At 51.2% G+C, this 23,683-nt stretch overlaps 8 protein-coding genes across 8 annotated transcripts; 3 read left to right on the top strand and 5 right to left on the bottom strand.

The window, feature by feature from the left end:
• Positions 1 to 1,395, top strand: T310_5579 (Nonsense-mediated mRNA decay protein (Nmd5); the record flags this gene model as incomplete). Its single annotated transcript, XM_013471575.1, has 5 exons — positions 1 to 169; positions 227 to 772; positions 821 to 999; positions 1,059 to 1,176; positions 1,226 to 1,395. Coding segments are annotated over 5 exons (1,182 nt in total), but the record flags the coding sequence as incomplete, so codon positions are not given.
• A 362-nt stretch (positions 1,396 to 1,757) lies between these two features.
• Positions 1,758 to 2,200, bottom strand: T310_5578 (uncharacterized protein; the record flags this gene model as incomplete). Its single annotated transcript, XM_013471574.1, has 2 exons — positions 1,758 to 1,889; positions 2,009 to 2,200. The coding sequence occupies 2 exons, from the start codon at positions 2,198 to 2,200 to the stop codon at positions 1,758 to 1,760; spliced, it is 324 nt and encodes a 107-aa protein (XP_013327028.1).
• Positions 2,201 to 3,330: 1,130 nt separating this feature from the next.
• On the bottom strand, positions 3,331 to 4,220 carry T310_5577 (Actin cytoskeleton protein (VIP1); the record flags this gene model as incomplete). The annotated part of the gene is made up of 3 exons (XM_013471573.1): positions 3,331 to 3,922; positions 3,986 to 4,072; positions 4,138 to 4,220. 3 exons carry the CDS (start codon positions 4,218 to 4,220, stop codon positions 3,331 to 3,333), a joined length of 762 nt encoding a protein of 253 aa, XP_013327027.1.
• A 516-nt stretch (positions 4,221 to 4,736) lies between these two features.
• Positions 4,737 to 5,820, bottom strand: T310_5576 (uncharacterized protein; the record flags this gene model as incomplete). Its single annotated transcript, XM_013471572.1, has 3 exons — positions 4,737 to 5,402; positions 5,475 to 5,548; positions 5,598 to 5,820. The coding sequence occupies 3 exons, from the start codon at positions 5,818 to 5,820 to the stop codon at positions 4,737 to 4,739; spliced, it is 963 nt and encodes a 320-aa protein (XP_013327026.1).
• Positions 5,821 to 7,454: 1,634 nt separating this feature from the next.
• On the top strand, positions 7,455 to 9,456 carry T310_5575 (serine carboxypeptidase; the record flags this gene model as incomplete). The annotated part of the gene is made up of 6 exons (XM_013471571.1): positions 7,455 to 7,544; positions 7,615 to 7,837; positions 7,889 to 8,783; positions 8,842 to 9,140; positions 9,232 to 9,339; positions 9,446 to 9,456. 6 exons carry the CDS (start codon positions 7,455 to 7,457, stop codon positions 9,454 to 9,456), a joined length of 1,626 nt encoding a protein of 541 aa, XP_013327025.1.
• A 574-nt stretch (positions 9,457 to 10,030) lies between these two features.
• T310_5574 (uncharacterized protein) lies at positions 10,031 to 12,170 on the bottom strand (the record flags this gene model as incomplete). Its single annotated transcript, XM_013471570.1, has 4 exons — positions 10,031 to 10,804; positions 10,865 to 10,999; positions 11,055 to 11,984; positions 12,045 to 12,170. 4 exons carry the CDS (start codon positions 12,168 to 12,170, stop codon positions 10,031 to 10,033), a joined length of 1,965 nt encoding a protein of 654 aa, XP_013327024.1.
• A 4,878-nt stretch (positions 12,171 to 17,048) lies between these two features.
• T310_5573 (Protein sip5) lies at positions 17,049 to 19,506 on the bottom strand (the record flags this gene model as incomplete). Its single annotated transcript, XM_013471569.1, has 3 exons — positions 17,049 to 17,613; positions 17,660 to 19,071; positions 19,129 to 19,506. 3 exons carry the CDS (start codon positions 19,504 to 19,506, stop codon positions 17,049 to 17,051), a joined length of 2,355 nt encoding a protein of 784 aa, XP_013327023.1.
• Positions 19,507 to 20,172: 666 nt separating this feature from the next.
• Positions 20,173 to 22,121, top strand: T310_5572 (uncharacterized protein; the record flags this gene model as incomplete). Its single annotated transcript, XM_013471568.1, has 2 exons — positions 20,173 to 20,228; positions 20,402 to 22,121. 2 exons carry the CDS (start codon positions 20,173 to 20,175, stop codon positions 22,119 to 22,121), a joined length of 1,776 nt encoding a protein of 591 aa, XP_013327022.1.
• Between the last annotated feature and the right edge of the window lie 1,562 nt (positions 22,122 to 23,683).

Raw genomic sequence — 23,683 nt, 5'->3', positions numbered from 1 at the left:
CCCCCTCCTCTGGAGACCACACTAACTTATATGACAGATCTGTACAATGAGATCTTCGAGATCGTCGACAGCTGCACATTCGCCTCCAAGTCTATCTCTCCGACGATGTGGCAGGCCTTTGAACTTATTCACAAGACGTTCAAATCCGGTGCTGAGCTGTACCTTGAAGGTCCGTCTTCCATTTTATGACCACCAGATAGAGTAAGGATGCTAACTCTAGATGCAGACATGCTGCCGGCCCTGGACAACTACGTTTCTTACGGTACAGACATGCTGATCCAGAACCCTGCCTATCTCAGAGCGATAGTAGGCATGGTGGAGGACATTTTCCACGACGAGAAGGTGGGCGGCGTGGACAGAATATGCGGCTGCAAGCTTGCCGAAACCGTGATGCTGAATCTCCGCGGATATGTGGACCAATACGTCCCTATGTTTATTGAGCTGGCGATGAATGTGATCAACAGCGGAGATGCCAAGACGAAGTCTTACCGGATCCATCTGATGGAGATGGTGATCAATGCTGTCTACTACAACCCTCGGCTAACCCTCCAGGTTCTGGAATCCAAGGGCTGGACGAACAAGTTTTTCAGCACATGGTTCTCAAACATTGACAACTTCCGGAGGGTGCATGACAAGAAGTTGTCTATCGCGGCGATTAGCTCGCTGTTGACTCTCAAGGCAGATGAGGTTCCGGCCAGTGTTCAACAGGGCTGGCCAAGACTGCTGCAGGGTGTCACTCGACTGTTCCAAACCCTGCCAGCCGCCATCAAACGTATGTCTCTTATTCTGTGCTGTCATGGATTCGGCTGACGTTGAGTAGATCGTGAGGAGGCAACCAAGGAGTCCGACTTTACGTTTGACGATGAAGGCGACGATATAGACGATGGCAATGACTGGGACGGCGAAGTCGAGTGGACCGACCAGGACGAGGCCGAAGGCGGCGGGGACGGCGACGTTCCCGACGAGAGCACGGCCTATCTGGATTTCCTCAACCAAGAGGTGGGCATCTCCTTTATATATCTCTCTCTGTGCGTAGCTGTTACTAACTGTTTATTCAGGCTCAGAAATTCGGTTCTTTTGCTGACGACGATGATGACGAGTTGGACGAGGAGAGCTTGTTGGAGACGCCGTTAGACAAAGTTGAGCCATATGGTCTTTTCAAACATGTTCTTCTCAGTATGTGTGTCCTCCCTAGTGTCGACTCTCAGAAACTGACTGGTGTTAGACCTTCAACAAGAGCAGCCACAATTGTACGAGACCTTGACGAAGATTTTGAATCCCGAGGAGCAGCAGATCATCGAGTCTGTGTTCCACGAGGCAGATGCGAAAGCCCTGGCTGCCGCAAATGCCGAGGCCGCTGTTGCTGCCAGTCTGCAGGCGAATGGCACCAACTAGGGGCGTGTACCGAGTATAAGAAGTTCAACATCAAGGTTTTTGGCTGTATCGCGGGATGTTATGATTTGAATGAATGCCTATTTCTTTTGTTTGTTTCATTTTGGGAATGATGCCACACGATTCACTTCTCTTCACTTCGGAAGAACTGGTCACATAACCGTGGCCATGATTCAGGTGCATTTTTGTCTCCCCTTGTTATTGAATTGTTCTGTCTTTGTGTCCACCCAAAAGTATATGAACCAGCCCTAGTTTTATATTCCCCTATTTCCCTTCACAGATTCCCCTGGATATTCTTGTTGGACCATACCTTAGCCATATTGCCTTAGATAGCCTGGAAGTGATTCCCTTGATAATCGTCTGTCCTAGTCTGCGTGTTGCTTGTAGGTGATTTCTAGTACTCTCAGAATGTGCATGCTGCTACGTCGAAGTTCGGCAGCATGTAATCTTAAGGCTGATCTCTGCCAGTTGCCAGATGGAACCAGATGCACTGCCAACTATATATTTCTCATCACACACTACATACAGACAACATATCATATCCCACTGCCCCATCCCTCCCCCTCCAACATTTTCTTTTCTGGTCACTCATTCACTTCCACTTCTCCCCCTGCACCTTCTCAAGCGGATGAACCGGATTACTCTTCAACTCGCTCTTGGTCCGCTCCGAGCTCTGCTTGGAGTACTCGTCCCCCTCAGGCGGCGCATACTCCGGAAGGACTTTTCCCAAGCCGGGCACGTCCTGCTGCTGCGCACCAGACTGGTTCTCGGGGTCGGGAGACTGCCGACCGGCTTTGGGGGCGGACATTGTGTGGAGGAGTAGGTTGAGGATTTTGGCGAAGGTGGTGGTGGTGGTGGTGCTGGTGGTACTGTCAGGAAGTCAGTTACGTGTATATGTATAGTGGGTGGGTTGGGTAAGTTATAACTGTAGATGGGTAGGTGGTGGTAGAAGGGAAGAAGAGATGCGAGAGAATGATAGCAAGGAACTGAACGAACGAACGAACGAAACGAAACGAATCGTACCTTCCTTCTTTGCTTGCTTGCTTCCTACCTAGGTACTAGGTAAGATTGATATGTATCTGGTAGTATGGTTTATCAGAGTGGTAGTAGTAGTGGGAGTAATATAGTGAAAGAAGATCGTTCGAATGTTTGTAATAATATACTTTCTTGTTTTTGCCTCGTAAGTTGTTCTGAGGCAAAAAGAAAGAAAAACAAGGCTTATAATAGATGAAGACAGAAAAGAAGAAGGGAGTATATTAATGTCCACCCTCCACAATAGGTACATTACATACATACGTTTTCTTAATTATGCCAGTTTTTTTCTGTTTGCTTGGTTGGCAAAGGGGAGGGGGCTGTTTCTCATTATGACGTCTTTTTTATTTGTTCCCCTGCCACAACACATCTACCTATCCGCTAAATAGTATGCATACCTATTTAGGTACGTCAGCTCAGTTGCTGGGGAATAGCATATTAATATTGTTCATCCGGTCCTGCAAGACGGAATAATATAATAGTATATTATATATTAAGATGACTCCGATGTAGCCTGTGTCTATGAGGTTGGTAATATGAGATTCGTAATTTGTAGTTAGGTAACTTGCTGTTACATGCTAAGTCTGGCGGGTTTCGGGGCCGATGCTATGTTGTTGGCATGATTATTTATTTATTGCTAAACGGGTAAAAAAAAAGCGATCTCGTCCAGGACTATACGATACGTACGATTATGGCATGTCTGTATTGACTGCATACGAATAGTCGCATTGGGTATGTATCTTGCTCATAACCCGTAGTCATACTAATATGTACTACCTCTATGTACAAGAAACACGGTATAGGGAACGTCAGGGGAATCCGGTGTCGTAACCATCATCATACACTTAAGAATTGAAACAGTCAATTCGGCGAAGAACAAGAGAATGAAACCGTCCGATAAGAGGTTTAAGCCTTCTCGCTCGAGGCAGCAGCAGCATCAGCAGAGGCTGGAGCCTCTGCAGGCCTCAAATCCGACTCAGAAATCTTTCCGCTCTTCAGATCGGCCAGTCGGCGAGCCTCATTGTGAATGTCGCGGACCTGCTTGTCGGTCTTGACGTAGAACTCTCGCACCTTCCGACCGGTCGGCGTGTCGAGTGCCTTCTCGAAGTAGGAGTGGAGACCGCGCCAGTGGCTCACAGCCTGGTCGGTGATCTTGTACTTCTCGTCAAGACCCTTGGCCTTGTCGGTGGCACCGTACTTCTTGTCGAAGTTGGCAAGAGCGGTCGTGAAGCGCGACGAGAAGCCGTGCTTGTTGTCTAACGCGATGGCCTTCTGGATCGCCTGGTCGCTGATCACATAGCCGTGAGCCAGGTACTCGGCGATGATGCGGGATCGCGGCTTGTCCTCCTGCTCAATGTCGTGCTGGTGCTCATCCTTGGCCTCGGACGCGCTGGCCACGTGTGAACCAGCAATCTCATCAATGCTGTGTGCCGCCTCGACATGCACCGGAGAAGGTCCCAGTTGCGTGTTGTCGAGAAGGAGAGCAGTCTTTGCAGCCCTACACGCGATTTAGTATCAATTGCAATCATTGAGCGGAAAACCAACGAAAAGCAAAACTCACGCTTCCTTCTCGAAGGTTACAGTCGCCGACTTGGGAGCGTCCGCCTCGGCAGAGATCGGAGTCACAGTCAAGTTGGTGATCTTTCCACTGTCAAGAAGTCAGCACCAAGACAGGATAGAACAAGAACTACGCTGAATAAAAGACAACCGTACCAGAAGCTGAAGAAGTCGCGAACCTCCTTCTCGGTGACGGAGGAAGCGATACCCGAGACGTGGACCACGGTGTTTCCAGTCATTGTGACGGAAGGCGACTAGACGTGCGAGGATAGATGAAAACTTAGGAATTGCAGGCTGGTAAGATAGAAATACGCGCTGGGACTTCAGAACGGCCTCCCTGGGGGCGATGGGAGGTGTGCTGGATTTATGCAGATGCGGCCTGTCATCCCACGTTGGCGGCTGCCAAGCGGGGACGTGCTGCGCCACAAATGACGTATGGAGGGGCTGCCCGCCGTCTCCAAGCCACACCCGAGCCACCATGCTCATGCCATGCCGCACATGTGAAACAGCCAACGGTGGAGGCACGGACTGAAAGAATCCCTGGAGGAACCATTGGTGCAGATACCGTGTCATAAGTCGTCATTCATTGCTGTTCCTAACCTGGAGCTGCCTAGTAGTTGCATCAAGAAAACAAAGCCGTCCCGAGAAGCCCAATTCAGAAACACCGAGATCCATATCATTCCGTAAACCCGCGCATCCCAACACAGACTAAAAGAAAAGAAAAAGAAAAAAAAAGAGAACAGTATTCTGTCATATCATTGCGTCTCTTCAATCGACACATCTCTCACCCCACTCACGAGGCTGGAAGCTGAGGCCGTAGGGTCGTCGTTCACTTGGCCTTCTCGATATGCCTTGAGAGCCTGTTCCAATTCTCTCACGCGGCGACGCAGCATCTCGTTCTCTCGTTTCATGGCTTCCAGTTCCGCCCGATGGTACGCTGCCTCCTCGTAGCGACTCGACGAGAACGATGTTGAACGGGGATTTTCGGGAGGCGCTCCCGCTCCGGCAGACTGCGAGAGCGAATTGCGGTGCGCCTGGGACTGGGACGAATGAGACACATCGCCATGGGGTAGCAAAGGAGACGCAGGTTGTCGCGGAGACGTGATGGAGGGCTCTCGACTGCGCCCCACACGAGGGTATTCTCCGGAAGGGCGCGATGAAGGAAGACCAGTGTCCCGCGACGGTGCAATACTTGTCACACTGGCTGCCCGCGCCGCGGCGCTGCCTGGGATGCTTGAACTTAAGCTCGAGGAGGATCGATGTCTGCGGGACGAAGTAGGATGGCTGGGGCCCGAGAGGTACTGGGAGCTCTGAAGTGCGTCGGTGGGATCATTGAGTCCGGTCGACGTGGACGATGCGGTGGACGCGACCGAGGCTGTCTGCTGGCGGAGCATGGAAAGCTCTCTTGTCAAGCGATTGACCTGTTGATATCCCGTCATTTAGGCAAACTATTTGAGACATGCCACAGATGGCCAGCGCAAAAGGGAACATACCATCGCCTCCTGCTCCTTCTCCAGAACCAAATGTAGATCGGCAGCAGTCATGGGACGGGGATGACGAAGGGGGCCTGCAGTCTCTTAGCCATGCCGTCTGAACCGTGCTCAACGAAGCCTTACCTGGTCCAACGCCAACGCCCGTGTTATCACCCGACCCAGGCGCCGAAACAGCGGCATTCGACGAAGGGGAAGTGATCGGGATCGGAGGAGGACCCATGGCCTGCGATACGCGCCGTGAGACAACCGGAGAGCTCGAGGCGGACGGCGGAGCATCGGGTGCAGCAGCGGGTGCAGCAGCGGGCGGGCGTGGAGATGGCGGGACGGAGTTTAAATCGGGAGCCATGACTGTAGGTCGTCCTTTGGAGTCACCTAGTGAATTTGAAACAAAGGACACGTAGGACAGCTCTTTAAAGCGGAGGGAAAGGCCCCAACAGGGGCTGTGGAGTTGATGCGGTCGGATTCCAGTTCCAACAGTTTCAGACAAGCTTCAGTTAGGCTGTCCTGTGGATGGGGTGGAGGGCACAGAGCAGCGGGCCCTGTTCTCGTTGGGCATTTGCCAACACCGTTGTTGTGATCTCTCAACGATGTACGGAGTATTCTTGTATTCCTGTATCCATGCCAGTGCCATGGAGGAGTGAGGTAAACGGCCCTGTCCAAGTCCCCGTATGGGGCACGATGCGGCGCTGGCTTCTCTGAGGGGACCCGCCCCCGATGCTGATCGCGATCCGAGCGCTGATTGGCGTAAATGCTGCCCTCCAAGAACGCTCAAGGCAAGAGACTGTCAGAATAATTGTCGTTTCCCCTGCGACATGCCAGCTGCAATTCATCTCCGAACTTCTCCATACGTCCTGCCCTGTCTAGAGGCTGAACACGTATCCAAGACATGGTTGTTGTTTCCTACCATCTTAGGTCACCGAGGCATCCGCAAAAGTCTTGAACTCAAAAAATAAAAATAGATAACTATGTATCTGGCAACCTTTATTCTCAATGCTGGCTATAAACAAGGAGCATGTAGGAAATGAAACGGCAACTTGAATGGCTATGAGTATCACCGACTGTTGTATTGAAGACTTGTCCTTACCTAACTATATATTTTCGGTAGACTGTTTTCTCAATCAGATTTGCAGGATCAAGTAGGCATCCATGCTTTGTTATGAGTCTGCTGCAATTGGCGGATTCACATACTAAGGTACCCATCTGGAAGCACCAAATATTTCCTGTGTCTCTGTTTACTCTCTACTCCGCAGTAACAAGTCCCACTGGTTGTCATGTCAAAGAATCACTATACGCCGCGAGGTTTCATTGCTAAGCAGCTCATGGCTGCCGTCAGCTTCCAAGCTTAGGAAGCGTGTTCCACCAATGCTGATTGAGAAATCTGTGGAAGCGTCCCATCAGGTCCCATGTGTCTTTTACTGGCATCGCAGTTACTCTGTAAGTTGAAATTCATGTGTCTGATATAATTAGATCCCAAGTGGATTGACGTATTATTCGAGCTTGCATTGACGTGACCAGTGAGGGGTTATGCGTGATCGCGACTAAAATACCGTACCTAAACCGAAGCAACCGCCAATTCTTTCAACAAAGGGCAACCAAACTCCGCTCATAACTCGATCTTTGGCGACTTGGAATGATTATTGAATCCAGTCCTTGCATCTGACGTCTACCTACTCCGTATATGCTGCAAAGACACGAATATCTTGGCCATCGGAGTCACCGGGAGATCAAGGCCCAAGCTCCTGCGCGATGGAACAAGACGGTGTTTTAGCGCGGAGGGAAGCTGATCTCCTTCCCGATGTGACAACAACTCCACTCTGATACAATAGCTAATTCCCACTATTGACCCCTCCCAAAATTAAGATAAGCAATGCGTCTGCTCGGCTTATATAGCCAGGGGCGGTGGCTCCAGGAAACAGCCGATCCTTGGTCCAGGTTTGGCACTGCAGAGCCCATCCCCCGCAGCAGCTCCTTCCTGACACCATGCAGGCCAAGCTTGTCCTGTCCCTCCTAACGCTCGTCCATGTCGCAGCCGCTGGCGTTGCCTCGACGATCAACGAGCTGCGCCAAAAGGTCAATAGATCGATTCTCCACATTGTCGCCGTTATCTTGTGGGAGCCATTGGAACTGACAAGATCTCCAGGTCCGGACTAGCTCTGGCTCCCAGCATCATGCACGAGATGTCGACCCCTCGCAATTGTATCCTGCCCACACCATTTCCGTGCCAATCGATCATTTTCACAATGAGTCCAAATATGAACCACACACCAATGACACCTTCGAGTTGCGCTACTGGTTCGATGCCAGCCATTACAAGAAGGGCGGTCCTGTGATTGTTCTCGAGGGCGGAGAGACCGATGGAACCGGTAAGAACGCTTAATCTTTCTAAACAATCAGCCGTGCTAACGGCCTTCGAGAGCGTTTACCCTATCTTCAGAAAGGGATTCTTGCGCAGCTGGCGCAGGCAACTAATGGGATTGGCGTCGTTCTGGAACATCGTTACTATGGCAAAAGTTTTCCCACCCCTGATCTCTCGACGGAAAACTTGCGTTTCTTGACCACGCAACAGGCTCTCGCGGATGCGGCCTATTTTGCTCAGCACGTCGTCTTTGAGGGCTTGGAGGACCAGAACCTGACCGCGCCCAATGTCCCGTACATCGCCTATGGAGGCTCGTACGCAGGAGCCTTTGTCGCGTTTCTTAGGGTCGTGTATCCGGACATCTTCTTTGGAGCCATCTCTTCTTCTGGCGTCACAAAGGCCATTTACGATTACTGGGAATACTTTGAGCCCATCAGGGAGTTCGGCCCGCCTGACTGCATTAGCACGACCCAGAAGTTTACCCACATTCTCGACAACCTCTTGCAATCGTCGCGCAATGATTCCAGTTTAATCACTCAGTATAAATCGCTATTTGGGCTGCAAAATCTCACATATAACGATGATTTCGCGAACGTGCTCTCTACCCCACTTGGTTCGTGGCAGAACAGAAACTGGGATCCGGCAGTGAACGACCCGACGTTTTTCGAATACTGTGGCAATATCACGTCCAACTCCACGCTTTACAATACCACCGTCAGCAAAGCATCCCAGGCCAAGAAACTCATTACCGCGGGCGGATATGGACAACAGGCCTCACAGCTCACGAACCGGCTGCTCAATTTTATTGGATGGCTCAATCAAACCTCTATTTGGCCTTGTCTCAGCGGCGGCCAGACTGCAGACCAGTGTTTCACGACACACAACGCAACCTTCTACGAGCAGGATGATATCAGCCAACAGTGGAGAAGCTGGCCATACCAATATTGTACCGAGTAAGTGCGCCCCCAGAAGATGAAGTTCCTACACGAGTCAACTAACACTCGAATAAAGATATGGTTACCTGCAAACTGGCAGTGGCGTGCCGCGCAATCAGCTCCCATTGATCTCACGCTCTATCGATCTCGAGTACTTGAGTATCATCTGTCGCGATGCCTTCAACATCACCACCCCTCCTGATGTTGAGATTGTGAACCAGTATGGTGGCTTCGACATTACTTATTCTCGACTCGCCATTATCGGTGGCCAGGCGGACCCTTGGAGGCCAGCGACGCCCCTGGCAGATCAAGCCAAACCCCGACCAAACACAATTGACCGCCCATTTATTGAGATGGAGGGTGCTGTTCATCATTGTAAGTCCTACTTCTGTTCTCTCTAGTGTTCTTTTCGGTGTCCGGTTTTATATTTGGGTGATCCACTGACGTTTTTCTTTCAAAACACAAGGGGATGAGAACGGACTCTTTCCGAACGAGACGACCCCCAGCCTCCCTCCAAAGCCAGTGGCAGATACCCAAAAAGCAGAAGCTGCCTTTGTAAAGGCATGGCTTCAAGGTATGTTTCACCCATACGTTTCCCCCCTGGCGGATTGTACCTCTTCTTGACCTTATCCGTCGCTCTGCTTTGGATCCGACTGACTCTTGCCGTTCTGATGCTCTAGAATGGAAGTAGGTGCTTCTGTCAACTGACCCTTTTCAAGCATGATATACCGGCGCCTGTCCCCGATGCCGTTTTGGATCAGCCATTTCTGCCAATGATCTGATTTGCCTGTAGCTGCAATTTACTGTGTTGTACTGTACATACGAACTGTATATCTACAGGAGTCAATTTTTGCATATACATGAAATATTATTGTGACATAGATATCTGTGCCACGTGACTTAACTTTTTCTCTTCTCGCTGCAGATCGGCTCCGTCACCATCTCAAGCAAGAACGAAACTCGAATCCCAAGTGGCGATTTCATACTAATCATCCACGTAAGATTGGCAATTATTGTTTTGATTTGGAAGCTCCTGTCCAGACATCACTTACTGATCGTCTACATAGAACTACCAGACTTGTTGTTTCTGACATATGACAGCATTTACCTCTCCATCATGCTTGGGAAATACAGTCGATATTGACAGCACTCCAAGTCAACGCCAATAAATGGTGACATTACGGAGCGGAGGAGACATCAGGCTCTACATATTTAAGACGGGTATTTTGGCAAAATTAAATATTATTACGTTGATATAAATCCAACTAGTATAGAACAGCAGTATCCAGTTCTGGACGGACAAGACGACTGATAATGAATGGGGACTTCTCGTCCATCCATGTGAGCAGACCATCAATCCAAGCCCGTTCAGGACTTCCTTCTGTGAAGGCGTGGTATGCCTGCGAAAGGGGGAAGACAGTCCAGAGTGCGCCGGGCCCAGGAGGGGTATAAAACAGCTGGTACTCAACACCCCGACAGATGCGGCATGCCAAGTCGTAGATGTCGCTGGTTGCCGACATTGGGTGCAACTCGGCTCGAAGACGAAAGAGGACGATTATACAGGCGTAATACAGGTTCAGGCATTGAGCTACAAAGCCGTCGGAATAGTATACAGCGGTTTCCAGCTGGGTACCGTCATGGCGGTTTCCGGGAAATGGCGGTGATGGAAAGCCGAAGCGGCGGTGATCTGACCAGTTCTGAGCGTTCTTCTTGCCTCTGTTGACGACAGGCATCTCGACTAGATAGCTGGAGGGTTGCTTATCAAAATGTGTCCTCCACAGCTTGAGAGTATCGATCAGGCGGTCCAAGCGGGACAGAAGACACGAACACAGGGACTCTTTCTCGTCTGGAGAAAGACGGCCTCGATTGAATCGCTCCGTGATATCGTCATATGCGAGCAGGAGCCCGGGAATATCGGCCGCCTGGTCGAGGAGACGGTGGAGTGGTGACTTCCCAGAAGGGTTCAATGACCATGGCACCGTTTTCCACTCACTGCTCGAGAGGAAATTTGGCCGTCGTCTAGTGATCGCGTCCGTGATCTACATTTTTTTCTAGTCAGCTTTTTTTTTTGCGAGCGCTGGAAGACGGGGCTATCTCACTCCATGAAGGCGAATGAATAGGAAGGCTCTGTGCTCAATCCCAGCAATCGCATTCTGCGGACCGCGGCGTTCAAACAATTTCTGGACGCCGTGAAGATGATTCATCCACCCAGCCGGGCAACTAGAGTTGATCAACTGCGCATGTGTCAGCGGTCATGTCGTTGCAGTGTTCTGCACGTTGAAGACGTACCTCGAAGAGCCACAGCGTCAATGCATTGCATATGATGTCCGTGGACGATTCTGCTCCAGCTGCAAGGCTGCATTGCAAGATCCGCAAGCTGGCTGCGTACATGTTTTGCGCCGACAAGGAGATTTCTGGAACACCTGTGATCTTGCCGCAGTATGCCGTGGCCACACAGCGGAGAGAGCACTTGGAGAAGGGAAAAGAGGATATATTGTGCGCCAGGGTCCGCAACCAGGACGTGTCCAGCTGGGAAGTCGTTGATCGATGGCGCCAGGGGTTGGGCGGAGCAAAGTCGTTGATGAATTTATCAATGAAGAACGGCGAGTAGGACTCCCAATGTCGCGGCAGGCCTGGGATGGACAGGTCGAGAATAAATTCGGTTTCCATGGCATCAGACTCGGCCAGAGACATCCAGTCTGACGGTGAAGGAGACGAGCGTTGCAGTCCCGGCGACGGAGGCTCCAACCCGCCATCCAAAAGCATCGCACCGCCGACCATCGCCTTCCCATCCGAACCATTCCATGGATAATTGTTGCTTACAAGACTCGCGGGCGGCGTCAACTCAGCTAACGCAGAGGTGGCTACAATTGCCAGGTCGGTGCCGGTCCGAATCTGGTCGACGATCTCCTCGCAGGCTGCCGGGCACGTGGTTGCAAGGGCGCCGGCAATGGCTTCGAGAGCCAAATATCGGGGATCCGATGAGGATCCTCCGTGACTGAAGTTATGCAGACCAGTTGCGCCTGCTCGACTGTCGCAGGTTCGTGGTACCTGTTCGTATTCGGCCACCTTCTTCTTGAGGAGTTTGACCTCATTGCGCAGGGTTGCGATTGCGTCTGCTTGGCTCATGTAGTTGCGCTTGTCACCGCTGGCCACATAGGTGCATTCATCGGGAATTCCGCGAAGACAACATGCATAGCAGGGTTGGACACGGTCACACTGTGCACCGCATTCGGTCAGCCTTCAGTCGAGTGACAAGTGGTTGGTGTCTGCACCCACTTTGACCTTGCGCCGGCGACAGTTGATGCAGGAATATAAGGTCCGAAACTTCGCTTTTGCACGACGGCCAGTCAGGGCCACTCTTTTATTCGCATCCATCGGGGTGAGGCTCTGATCCAAATGCATTGGGTGGGACATGAGACACGATCCGGCCTGTTGTCTCTTGTCTTCTACATAGCACAAGATTGCTCTCCGGGAGGCCAATGGTGATGGTACTGCTTGAACTTTATATGTCTTTCTGATCCGATCAGCTTTCTGATCGGCATTCCACAACGCTCGGTCGATCCCGGTGGGACTGGCGACCCTGGAAAGGGACTATAGCTACGAACGCACCCCTGCTACACGGTTTGGCACTCTATGGGAAGCAACGGGGGGCTACGACCAATCTAGCAAGGGATGGAGAAGGGTCGTGAATGGCGAGCCGGAAATGCCGTTGACACAATTGATGACGGCTTTGTGCTGGCTCCCGAGTGGTGACAGCTGGTGGCGCGTCAAGAAGCGACTCGAATCCAACAAGCGCCAGGCATGGTTTTTGGCGGCAAAGAATCTTGGCAGTGCAGAATGCAAACACCCTGACTACGCCAGCGAGGGCGATTGCTACATGGATATATGGAAACTAGGCCAGGGTGTGACGATCAGGCATTGGTCATGGGATGCCCCCATGCCAGCGATCATCCGGATCTGTGGAGGCTAAACGGATTGGCGGTCTCATGCAGGGTGAGTCGCAAGCGTGGAGGTGTCCTGGTGCGCAAAATTGAGGAATTTCTGGCCTGCATTTTAGACGAATTTAGGGCAGAACTAACGGCGTTTCCCTCGTGGGCAGATCCACTGATCCACACGTCAGTGGCATAGCTTATTTCGAGTCGGCGCATCGGCTCTGGTTGTCCGAGACCAGGCATGTTTACTAATATCAAGGAGCGTATCAAGGGCTTGGACTATGCCAGGCGCATACAAACACAGCTTGTCTTGAGCCAGATACCAGACCAGCTGGGGGACGAAAAGCGCTAATCAAGGGCCCCGGCGACCGGATGGGAGGACTAAGAGCGGGTGATCGCCAAAGCACATGCTAAGCTGTCGCTAATCCTGCACGGCGACCGTTGGATACGACGCACTACTTGGTTGACTTAGGCATCCTTCTCTTTTAGGCAGGTGGCCAGCCTCAGATCCTTCCACATGCGGGAAGCGAAAGGGACCTGACGATCTCCATCAGCCTTGAGCGAGATACTTATTCTGTACATATACATAGGAGTTACTAAGCGGAGTCGGCATGTTGCGTCGTCGAGAATTTTTTTTCTTTCTTCCAGGCCGGCATGTTGGTGCGACGGGCCGATAGAAGGATGACCCGGAGCTGTCCGCCAAGAGTCAGGGTCGGACAACTGCTTGAAGAGAAGACAGAAAAAATCAGCAGTATTCGATGCGTGGCATGCCATCTGCTGGTGTCTCAGTTGGGCAGGACGTCAGTAAGGGGTCTTCGGTACGTGTCGGCGGACAGTAGTTAGGGTGCATGCACGTATACATGCGCAGCACAGTACCTATGGAACAGCCTCATGAGGATGGAGTAAGACAGAGCCATGCATCTCTCCAACGGTCAGGAATGATAGGATACGAATCATACGCTTGATCCCGCAGCAGCATGTGATGATTTCTCAGATAAGCAGACTGCATGAGCAGAGTCTAGAGTCAGGTTCAGCGAGAGTTGGAGATGCATGACTCGAATCTTCAACGGTGCGATCAGCCCAGCCTAATTGGCAGATACATGAATGATCAAAAAGGGGGCGAAAAAGAAACGAAAGGAAAAAAAAGCCGGCCGACCGGTATCTGTCTGACGAAAAGGAAAAAAACGGCCGAAAGGAAGAAAAAACAAACGAGTTCTAGATTTTCGCCATATGCTCTGTATGTATGCCATGTACGTTCATACCTGCATATACGAGGAGTTGTGCACGGTATGTATGTACGTATGTACAAGGTTCATCCTGCGGCTGTCCAAGCCAATCTGTCTCCCTACCTGGCGGCCAGGTTGACAAGCTTGCACGGTGTCACCTGCAGTAGTTCCCTTGTAAGTCGGTATTAGGTCGGTAGATCATGCAGCCAGCCAAGTAGAGTGGACCGTAGGGTAAGTAGGGTAAATAGGGTGGTGTCCCGGATCCCGGGATTCAAAAAAAGAGAAAGAATAAAAAGTGAGTTTTTTCTGTCTAGCCCAATCGGATGGCGTTCCGCGCACCGTTCATCTGTTATGTCTGTCCCCGACTCCCTCTAGGGCTGGACCGGCTGGTTAGGGTAGTTTAAGCAGTTTAGGCAGTTTTTTTTTTTAAGGAGTAGTTCTGGGGTTACTCCGTATTATTAATTAAACCAGGACAGGCATTACGCATTACGCATTACGCTGTTTAGGTACAGAGTACTTAGCTTAGGCCTAGCTTAGCTTAATAAGAATAAAGTAATACTTTAAGAGCTTCTTCTTGACTAACTAAACTATGTAATTAGGTAGTAGGGATATGTAGCTAGGCTAGGCTTAGTTTTGAGGTTATAAATTTATTAATAATTAACGGCTTGAATTGCGTACGGAGTACTCCGCAGCATAGCTGGGGAGGTATATTAAAGACCTGCCTGAATATTTGAATTTAATACTACCTAGGTTATTAGGACTAGGTTACAGGTAGGTAGGCAGGTTGCTTGGGAAATCGTCACTAATGTGAACTATGTATGTATGTACAGTACATACCCACATATTGATTATTGATCTACCCAGTAGCTATAGCTATAATGAAGTGAGTTATTATCTGGGATCAGATCTTGCTTCTTCATTCATTCGCTTTTTCCCTCTAGCTGAATGGGCTTGTCAAAACGTACCTGTACAAACAAATGATCTACAGTCCAATAGTATGATGATGATATTCATGACAGATGATATATCGATAGACAGCTATGACAACTAAACAGGACCCGTCGATGGCCTGCTGGTTGATATGTAGACATCCATGGATGTTTTTGTCCATCTACGAATTAGGTAAGTCCTTGTGATTTCCATCCATTTTTCAATTGGCGATCGGCATTCATTTCCCTTTCCCTTTCCACTTCTCTTCCCTTTCCCCGCTCGCTTGCTCTCTAGGCAATAGTAGCCTCTTTCTTGATAGCTAATTAACGTACCTGACTTAACCTAACTTAACCTTTAGAGTTTAGGAGATAGCAAATCTAACACAATCTAATAATAATTAATAATGTGTTAATAATATGCGCAGGTGGTTGGATATTAGTTACTAACGGAATGAATTGACACAATATCATTCTTTCTTAGAACCCTCACGTGTACAGTACAATGGTAGGACCATGGTCCGTAGGTAGGACGGAGTTGACTGTAGATTATTACTGTACAGTTCTTGAATTGAGAATATTATTTTTCTCCCCTTTTCTCTTTTTCTTTCTCCCTTTGTTGGTTTCCAGGTAGTAGGTAATTATGGAATGAATGAATGCCATTATTTTTATTCCCTACGGTACAGTATGACATGTATGATCAGTATGACAGACAGACAGTATGGATCAATCATTCCAGGAGGAGGGAGCTAGTTTTAGTTATTTTATCAGTCAGGTATGTATGTACAGTACATTATTGTGTTGTGTTGTGTTGTGTTATGCTGTGCTATGCTGTGCTACATTGTTGTTATTATGTTGTTATGTTGTTGTTTCACTGGCCGTTTGTCTGTCTATAGGGGTAATTTGGCAAAAGACAAAAAAAAAGGGAATGAATGAATTTATCATTCTCCGAATATAACTAGAATGTCACTCAGAAACCAGTTCCTAGTAGCCCAACATGGGAAATCTTGCTCCTTGGGAAAACAGTCAGACATAACGAAATTCAAGAATTGGATTGGATTGGATGGACTGTATCGTATTCTATACAATACAACAATCAAGTTGATGCTAATTAGAGCGGACGACGACGAACGGCAGGATGGTGATTACCTATTTCTGTGAGCGCTGAATACGGCTGGATTCTATTGATTAATATATATATGTCCAGGCAAATTTAGCAGACAAGAAAGAGGACAATGACAATAATGTGTAGAACGGGTTCGTACAGTACAATGCATACATATACATGCTAAGAGTAGTTTAACTTGATTACTATCCGCTATTAAAAATGTGGAAATTTCAGCGCCCTCTCTCTCTCTTCTTTTTTTTTCTGAGAGTATATGCATAGATTGATACCTTAATTCGTTTGTCTATAATGGGATTTATTATTACTCTATTAACTCTGATATATAATGGATTATAAAAAGCTTGTTAAGGACAGGATCCTCATACGATGTATATACGATATAGGTAATTCCGTAGCATGACGTTCCATATACCACCGTACTAACGATGCTGTTAATGGTTCTCATGCCGTAGGAAGTAACTACTCGAATGTCCAGTTGTGGCAACTTCTACAGATTTACGCACTACGCATCGCCAACAGAGAGCAAAACTCAGGCTCGACAAATGATTCCTGCCAATATATACTCCTAACCGTCCAGTTCATATCTAACCTATCAGACCCCATCCCGTAACATAACACGACAGTCCTGGCCTGCAAAATGCAACTATGTCCACGAAACAAGAGACGAAAAGGGAAAAGAAAAAGGAAAGACATGAGCAGTCTGATCTCAGGCGATGGGATCGGTCAAAGGAGAGCGTCAGAATTGGAGATGAGAGATGAAATGATGACGAAGACTTGCACCCAATATATATGGGAAATGTAAAAAGAAATGACCAGTGTCGACAGTACTCGGAACGTTTGGCAGCCCAGCTGAAGGAATGGAATTGAACAGCAGAGATAATGTCACAGATCTATCGCAGAAAACCACATAAGCCTGCGACACGCCCGCTACAGACGCCGCTAAAGCATTTACATCGTAGGGTAGAGGTCCTGTCTGATCGAAGTAGTAGATGAAGAGAAGTGACAAGCGTCACACTCATCCCAAACTCGTTTTCCCTGAAGGCGAAATAAAAATAAAACGTTGCAAATGCCTACGTCGTCGCCTCCCGAGGAATCTCGACCGAGTTGGCCTCGAGCTCCTTTGGAACGAGACTCGCCACATCCTCTTGTGGAGGTTGACCCTCTACAGCCACCGCGTTCTCTGAGTTGGACGGCTTGGCCTCCGCTGCCGCCGAATTCTCGGCCTGCGGCGGAACGGCCTCCTCCACATGTTCCGCAGAGCCATTCCCCTTCTCCTCGTCGCCAATCACAGCGGCAAGACTCCGGAAATTGAACATCGGCTCCAACGCTGGGTTGGATCCATTCGGCAGAGTCCCCGATCCGATCTGTTCTCCCGATGTGGAATCGACAAATGATGACGAAGCCGACGACACATTCGACATATGCCGCAGATGGGACGGTCGGGATGGTTCCGTAGGCGATGGCTGCACGTGCGACGGAGAAGGATCCGCGAATTGGGATGGACTCGAGCTGCTGGGGCCGGACTCAATGTCACTGGCGCCAGGAGCTACGCGTTCCACGCCCTTCCCCTTGCCAGTCGCGGAGGATTCTTCGCCGAGAACGGAGGACGAACTGCTTTCCACGCGACTAAAGGTGCTGCTGGACATGAGGGCGGCACTGCTCGGGTTCTGACTGTAAATACTGTTCTTGCGCGCCGCCTTCTCCGCCTTTTTGGCCTCCTTTTCCTTCCGTTTGGCCTCCTTCTTGGACTTCCTTTTCGGCTTTCCGCCGTCGTTCTTCCTCGCTTGCCAAACTCTGCCGGATTGCCTCCATCATCATCATCTCTTCCAGATCGTCGATCCGGCTGCGTCTTGAACTTCCACGGGGCGGGGCCAGGTTTCCCTCTTCGCCGTGTTGCTGGTCGGCTCCGCCCCGTCGCTCCGACAGAAATGCAAGGGCATGGAGCGCTGGCGAACCGGTGTAGTTACTGGGACTCTGACTGCCGGATCCACCGCCTCCCGTCCTTCGGAGGACGCCTCTCCGGCCCCCAGAATTCCGGGATTCATTTCCAGGAGAGTTCATGAGATATGCCGCGGTATGGAGGGCTGTGGCCGCCGCCGCCCGGCGGGCCGCTTGTGCTCTCGCATTGGCCAGCTTCTGAGCCCAGTCCGGGCGAATCATATCGGTAGTGATCACACTGGGATCGTTGGCCGAAAGCGACGTAGCGCGACGGCGTCCGGTGGTCGCCGGCTGGGATCCGTTTGCTGCTGTGTTGGAGGAGGCGAGAGAGGAGGTAGAAGACACAGGAGACGTCACCTGCGTCGCCTGTCCTGGACGCGAGCCATTGGGGGTCGCGTAGACTAATCCGCGTCGGAACGGAGGAGGGTTGTACGTGACACCAAACTCGGGCTGGACGCAGAAAGGACAGGCGGCGGGCTCTGACACCAGCTGCCACTCTCCGTCGTTGTTCCCTCGTTGCTGCTCACCACCAGCACCACCCTCGGAACTCGCATTGGCGTTACTCTCACCATGCTCAGGAGGGTGTGGCTCGGGCCGCTTGATCTGGACAAAGCACTCCGAACAGATGGGCTGATCACAGCAGCGGGTCCGGTTGAGGTAAGGCGGATAGTAGAGAAAACAGATGGGACACTCTGTAGCATCTTTGTAGAGATAAGCCTCGATGGGCTGGCCATTGACGAATGGATCATGGGGCAGCATGACCTCTCGCGGTGACATATCGGCGTTGTTGCCCTTGGACGTAGCGAGAGCCGCCAGCGTCTTTGCGCGCCCGCGGAAGATGGGCGAACTCGACGTCCCGGATGCAATTGGGGACGTCGACGGTAGGGACTGGGCTCCTTGGGCGTTCTGGGACGTATCCGACGTGAACGAGGGCGATCTCGATGAGATGGGGACGGTCAGGTACTGCGCATCTTTGTCCGGCGACTCTGTGCTGCCTTCGGCGGGCTTGGGGCGAATCGTGTCCTCCAACTCGGGAGGAATCTGGTCCGCTGGAGGGATGGGCAGGCCTCGAGCGGCCGCGACGAGCTGGTGCTCGGTCCATGAATCGGAGAAGTCGTTGAGACCTCTCCAGAACGGGGCGAGTCGGCGTTCAATCTGCAATGCGAGTGTCAGCACAGGTCATTATCGAGCGACAGGGTCAAGATGCTGTACCATGAACTGCCGAACGATGGCCTTGTTGAAGTCCTCCGGGCCGGTATAGACACCCTGCGTGACCAGATAGCCTCCATCGACATGCTCCTCCTTCATGCTCCGTTCCCGTTCCTTGATTCGGGCGATTCGTTCCTTCTCCAGGCGACGAGCCTCACGTTCCTGCTTCGTTTCCCGTCGCTGCTCGAGCGAAGCCACATCTCTGTCGGAGGTTCCGCCAATGCCGAGGAATGGCAGATCCGGGCGGCTCGCGCGGCCAGACCGGGAACCCTCACCCCCATGATAGGGCGAGCGACCGTAGTCGGAGGGGGACGAGCCTCGATGGTGACGACGGGAGGGCGAGGAGGCATGTCGAGCCTCCTTGGTCTGGGAGTTCCCCATGATGATGCCGTAGCGCGGGAGTCGCGGGGAAGCGGTGATAGCGGACGGCCGGCACCGGACGGACAGAAACAGGCAACGACGTCAGAGGCAGAAACGAGCACAGAGGAGGAGGAGGAGGAGGACGGGAGAGGAGGGATGAGAGAGAAGAAGAGGTGCAGATAAACGAGACCGCTGGTTGCCAGGCGAGCAGGACGAGTCAATCATGCGCTCATGGTCGCCGCGATAAGCAGATCCGGGAGGCCATGTGAGCGGTGGACAGGGTGACTAAGGCTGGCGGTTGGGACGGATTAGTGGGGAGCGACGAGAACGGTGGCGGAGGGCGCAGGGATGGAATGCCCGGATGCGTAGGCAGACAGGCACGACGACGGGTAAGAATAGCGGTGATTGAAGTACGGTGAGGGCGGACGGGGAGTCGAGGGGAGCGAGAGACAGAGGTGGAGATGGAAGAGGACGAGGAGTGACGATGCTGGTGATGCTGATGCCGATGGCGAGGGGGAAGTGGAGGACGCAGCCAGGAAGGCGACGGGTGGCCGGGCACTGGCTGTGGCTGGGCCGCAAAGAAGCCCGACAACACGACAGTCTGCAGAAATCGCGACGGATGAATTAATGACGGCGAGAACCGCTCAATGGTGCTCGCTGTGTATATTTCTGCCCTGGGATAACGAGATGTCTTGTTTCGAGTCTTTGCAGCGTTTTACGTCAGGATGTGCTAGTGTCGGCAGGTGTGGCTGAGGTGGAGTCTGCGCCGCAGCTCTCCGGCATGGAAAATCTTCAGCAGAACAAAGTCAATTCCGGTACAGCAGCAGAAGGGCGTCCATCCCCTGCAGCGGTGTGGGACTCGCTCTGTGTACGGAGTACAGAATAGTGTTTACTGCGTTTACTGTTTTTTTTTGAGTCGAGTCCCGTCGTCGTCTTGCATTGGCCCCGTGACCAGTTGTCTGTATCGCAAAGCTCGCGGCCATGCTGCCATGACCGCCGACATCACGCGCCTTCACATCTCTCCTCTCACGCCTGCGCTTCTCGACTCCATCCTCGCGCCGTCCGTCCGTCCCCTGGCGACGGACATCTCCTTCCACACCATCCCGACCTTCCCCGAAAACAGCTACGGCTACATTAGCCTCCCATCCATGGAGGCAGACAAGCTGAAGAAGAAGCTGAATGGCTCCTTCCTCAAGGGCAGAAAAATGAAGGTCGAGGTCGCTCGTCCGCCGCCGCTGAGGACGAAAGACACAGAAGAAGACTCGGCCGGTGACACCAAATCCACCCCGCAGAAAAATTCCAAGAAACGCAAGGCTGAGGATGGGGTCCTGGAGGGCTACGAACTGCCTGCCGATCGCAAGGTAAAACGAGGTTGGACAGAACCAGCCAGTGTGAAGAAAGACAAGCGACTGCGCAAGGCAGACAAAAACAGTGAGAAAGAAGGCAAGAAACCGAAGGCCCAGGCCAAATCCAAATACAGCGACAAAGCAGAATGCCTATTTCGAACAAAGACTCCCCCCAATCGGTTGCCCCCCGAATCTGTCGGCAAGAAGAAGAAGTCGAAGAAGGGCAAGTCTCCAAATGAGGTGGTGGTCCACGAATTCGCGAAATCCACTACACATCCTACGTTTGTCAAGTCGGGAGAAGACGGGAAGAAGGTCACAGCCGAGTATGTGGAAGGGAAAGGCTGGGTCGACGAGGATGGCAACGTCAAAGATCCTGTCAGCGACAAAATCACAAAGCCGACCTATCAACCCGGCAAGAAGGATGGTGCCAAGGAGCTGGTGTCACTGAAGAAAGTCGAGTCTCCAAGCACATCAAAGAAGAGAAAGAAATCGCCCGTTCCAGAAGAAGATTCGTCGACGGAAGAAACGAGCGAGGATTCAGAATCCGATTGGACCTCGTCGAGCGGCATCACGGACGACGAGTCCGAATCTGAAAGTGATGAGGAAGAAGATACCACCTCTTCTGATACGTCGTCGGATGACGAAGACGAGTCTGAATCGGAATCGTCTGCGGAATCGTTTTCGGATGAGAGCGAGAGCCAGGAGTCAGAAACGATGTCCGCCAAGCCTGAGAAGGCTGATGAGGCTGCAGCGGATGAATCTGATTCATCATCGTCAGTGGAAGGCTCCGACGAACCAAAAGCCGCGACGGAGCAAAAAGAAGTCCATCCTCTGGAGGCCCTTTTCAAACGACCGGCGTCTTCTGAAAAGAATAAGCCGGAATCGGGAGTCGATAGCGAATTCACCTTTTTCGGAGGTAATGACGACGAGGACGAAGAGGACACAGGTGGCGCAGTCGAACCGTTGACTCCATTTACCAAACAAGACCTTCAATCTCGAGGGGTACGAAGCGGCGCTCCCACCCCAGACACTGCCCTTGCCAATCGCACCTCTATTTGGAATCAAGCGAGCGACGAGGAGATGGAGGATGTGGACGGCGACGAGGCTGGCACCACACCGTCCAAAACTCGCGAGTCTGGGCCAGGAAAACCAGAAGAGAGCGAGTTTGCGAAGTGGTTTTGGGAACACAGAGGCGAGAATAATAGGGCCTGGAAGAGAAGGCGACGGGAGGCTGCAAAGGAGAAGAGACAGCAGGAGAATCGGCGGAAGGGATTGAAGGGTCGTTCATAGTTGACGCGGGTGTGTTGTGCGCTCATCCGTGTCCTAGCTAGCGTTGATACCCGGCAAAGGATAATAATGTTTTTACGTTACATACGATAGTACTACGCTAATAAAAATGCTCTGATGACTTTTGATCGTACACGTAGAGACTACTACGTATATTTCCCATATCACGTGATTTACGTAATCCGGGGATCCGCCGATGACGCCGCGTGGCTGCCGTCTCCGATCTCCGTTGAAGATCAGCTTATCCAGTATCAACCATTAGTCTTCCATTCTAACGACCACAATGATACAACGGACAGGGGTGTTCCATTTAATATACCTCTTGACTATTCTTTCATGCATTACGACCGTTCTGGCTGCAAGTAAGTTTCAATTCGACCGCACATGTGATTCCGGTGGCAGCCGCATACCGAGATACAGCTATTACCTGTGCATTGCTTTTCTTCCCCCACAATTTTGATTCCAATAAAATATATTACTAGAAAGTACCTTTTGCTGACCATGAGCACTCTCTTCCTGCTCTAGAGCCGACGTCGTTCTGCAAATGTACCTGCTTCTCCAACAGCACCATCATCGAGCTGCGGCCGCCAGATGTCGGTTCCACGGCGCCCGACTTTAACGGGAATAATTTCCTCCAGATGGGGCGTCGCGACGACGAGGAGGGCGGCCGCGAACACAGAGCCCTCAGCTGCAACGACTGCAACCGGAAATTCTGTCTCGAGTACAATCTGCCCAAGTGTCGAGGGGCCAAGGAGGAAGATATCGTGACGACGTGTTTTCGTAGGGTTCCACGCTGGGATTGGTCGTTTTGACTAGCCTCGGATGGAGACTAATGCGTATGCAGAGCGAGACTCGAGAAAAGACGAGGCGGTTGTGTTTATTTTTATCTTCGCGACAAGCTCCTTGCTTGTCTGGGCGGGCGTAAAGCCATGGGCCCAGCGGTGGATTGAGGTGCGTATCTATGCTCTGCAGGGACCGTTCACACGCTAAGCATCGTGTCAGACCGCCAAGGAGCGAAGGAGTTACATACCCGTTTCAGAAAATACGGAGCGGTAGCGTCATCCTCGCAATACGTTTGAATTCACATTCTCCTGCACGTTATAGTACATATCGAAGATGGGTTATTTCCGGCATATGGGTTTAGTTTGGCATGGTGTTTTCCGGCTTGGCGCATAATCAGCAGGGTCATTTTGGCAGGGACAGTGTGTGCGTTTGGACAGTATACCCATTGCAGTCGATATGAATGAACATATACCTATTCTTCTCGTTTCTCTCGACTGCCTTGGGAGAAATACTGGTCTATGCTAAGAGCATCGAGGCGGGCTCCTCGGCGATATTTCTCCCCAGGTTCAATTGAAAGGCAGCTGAGCTGTAGGCAATCTTGCCTAATATAAAATTTCCCTAAATGAGGCATCTATCTGCAATCTAAGAAGCATTAGATCTTAGAGGTGGTGTCTGCTGTCTGTCTGACAGCAAACTTATCTATATGCCATCATACCATCATCATCCCTTCTTATTAGAGTAGGTGACTACCTGGTCAGTTTGCTCCAATCCACGCAGGGATG

This window comes from Rasamsonia emersonii (assembly GCF_000968595.1).
Source record: "Rasamsonia emersonii CBS 393.64 chromosome Unknown ctg1118621760298, whole genome shotgun sequence".
Classification (NCBI taxonomy): domain Eukaryota; kingdom Fungi; phylum Ascomycota; class Eurotiomycetes; order Eurotiales; family Trichocomaceae; genus Rasamsonia; species Rasamsonia emersonii.
Note: the sequence above shows the minus strand (reverse complement) of the source record. Positions and strands in the feature narration are given on the sequence as shown.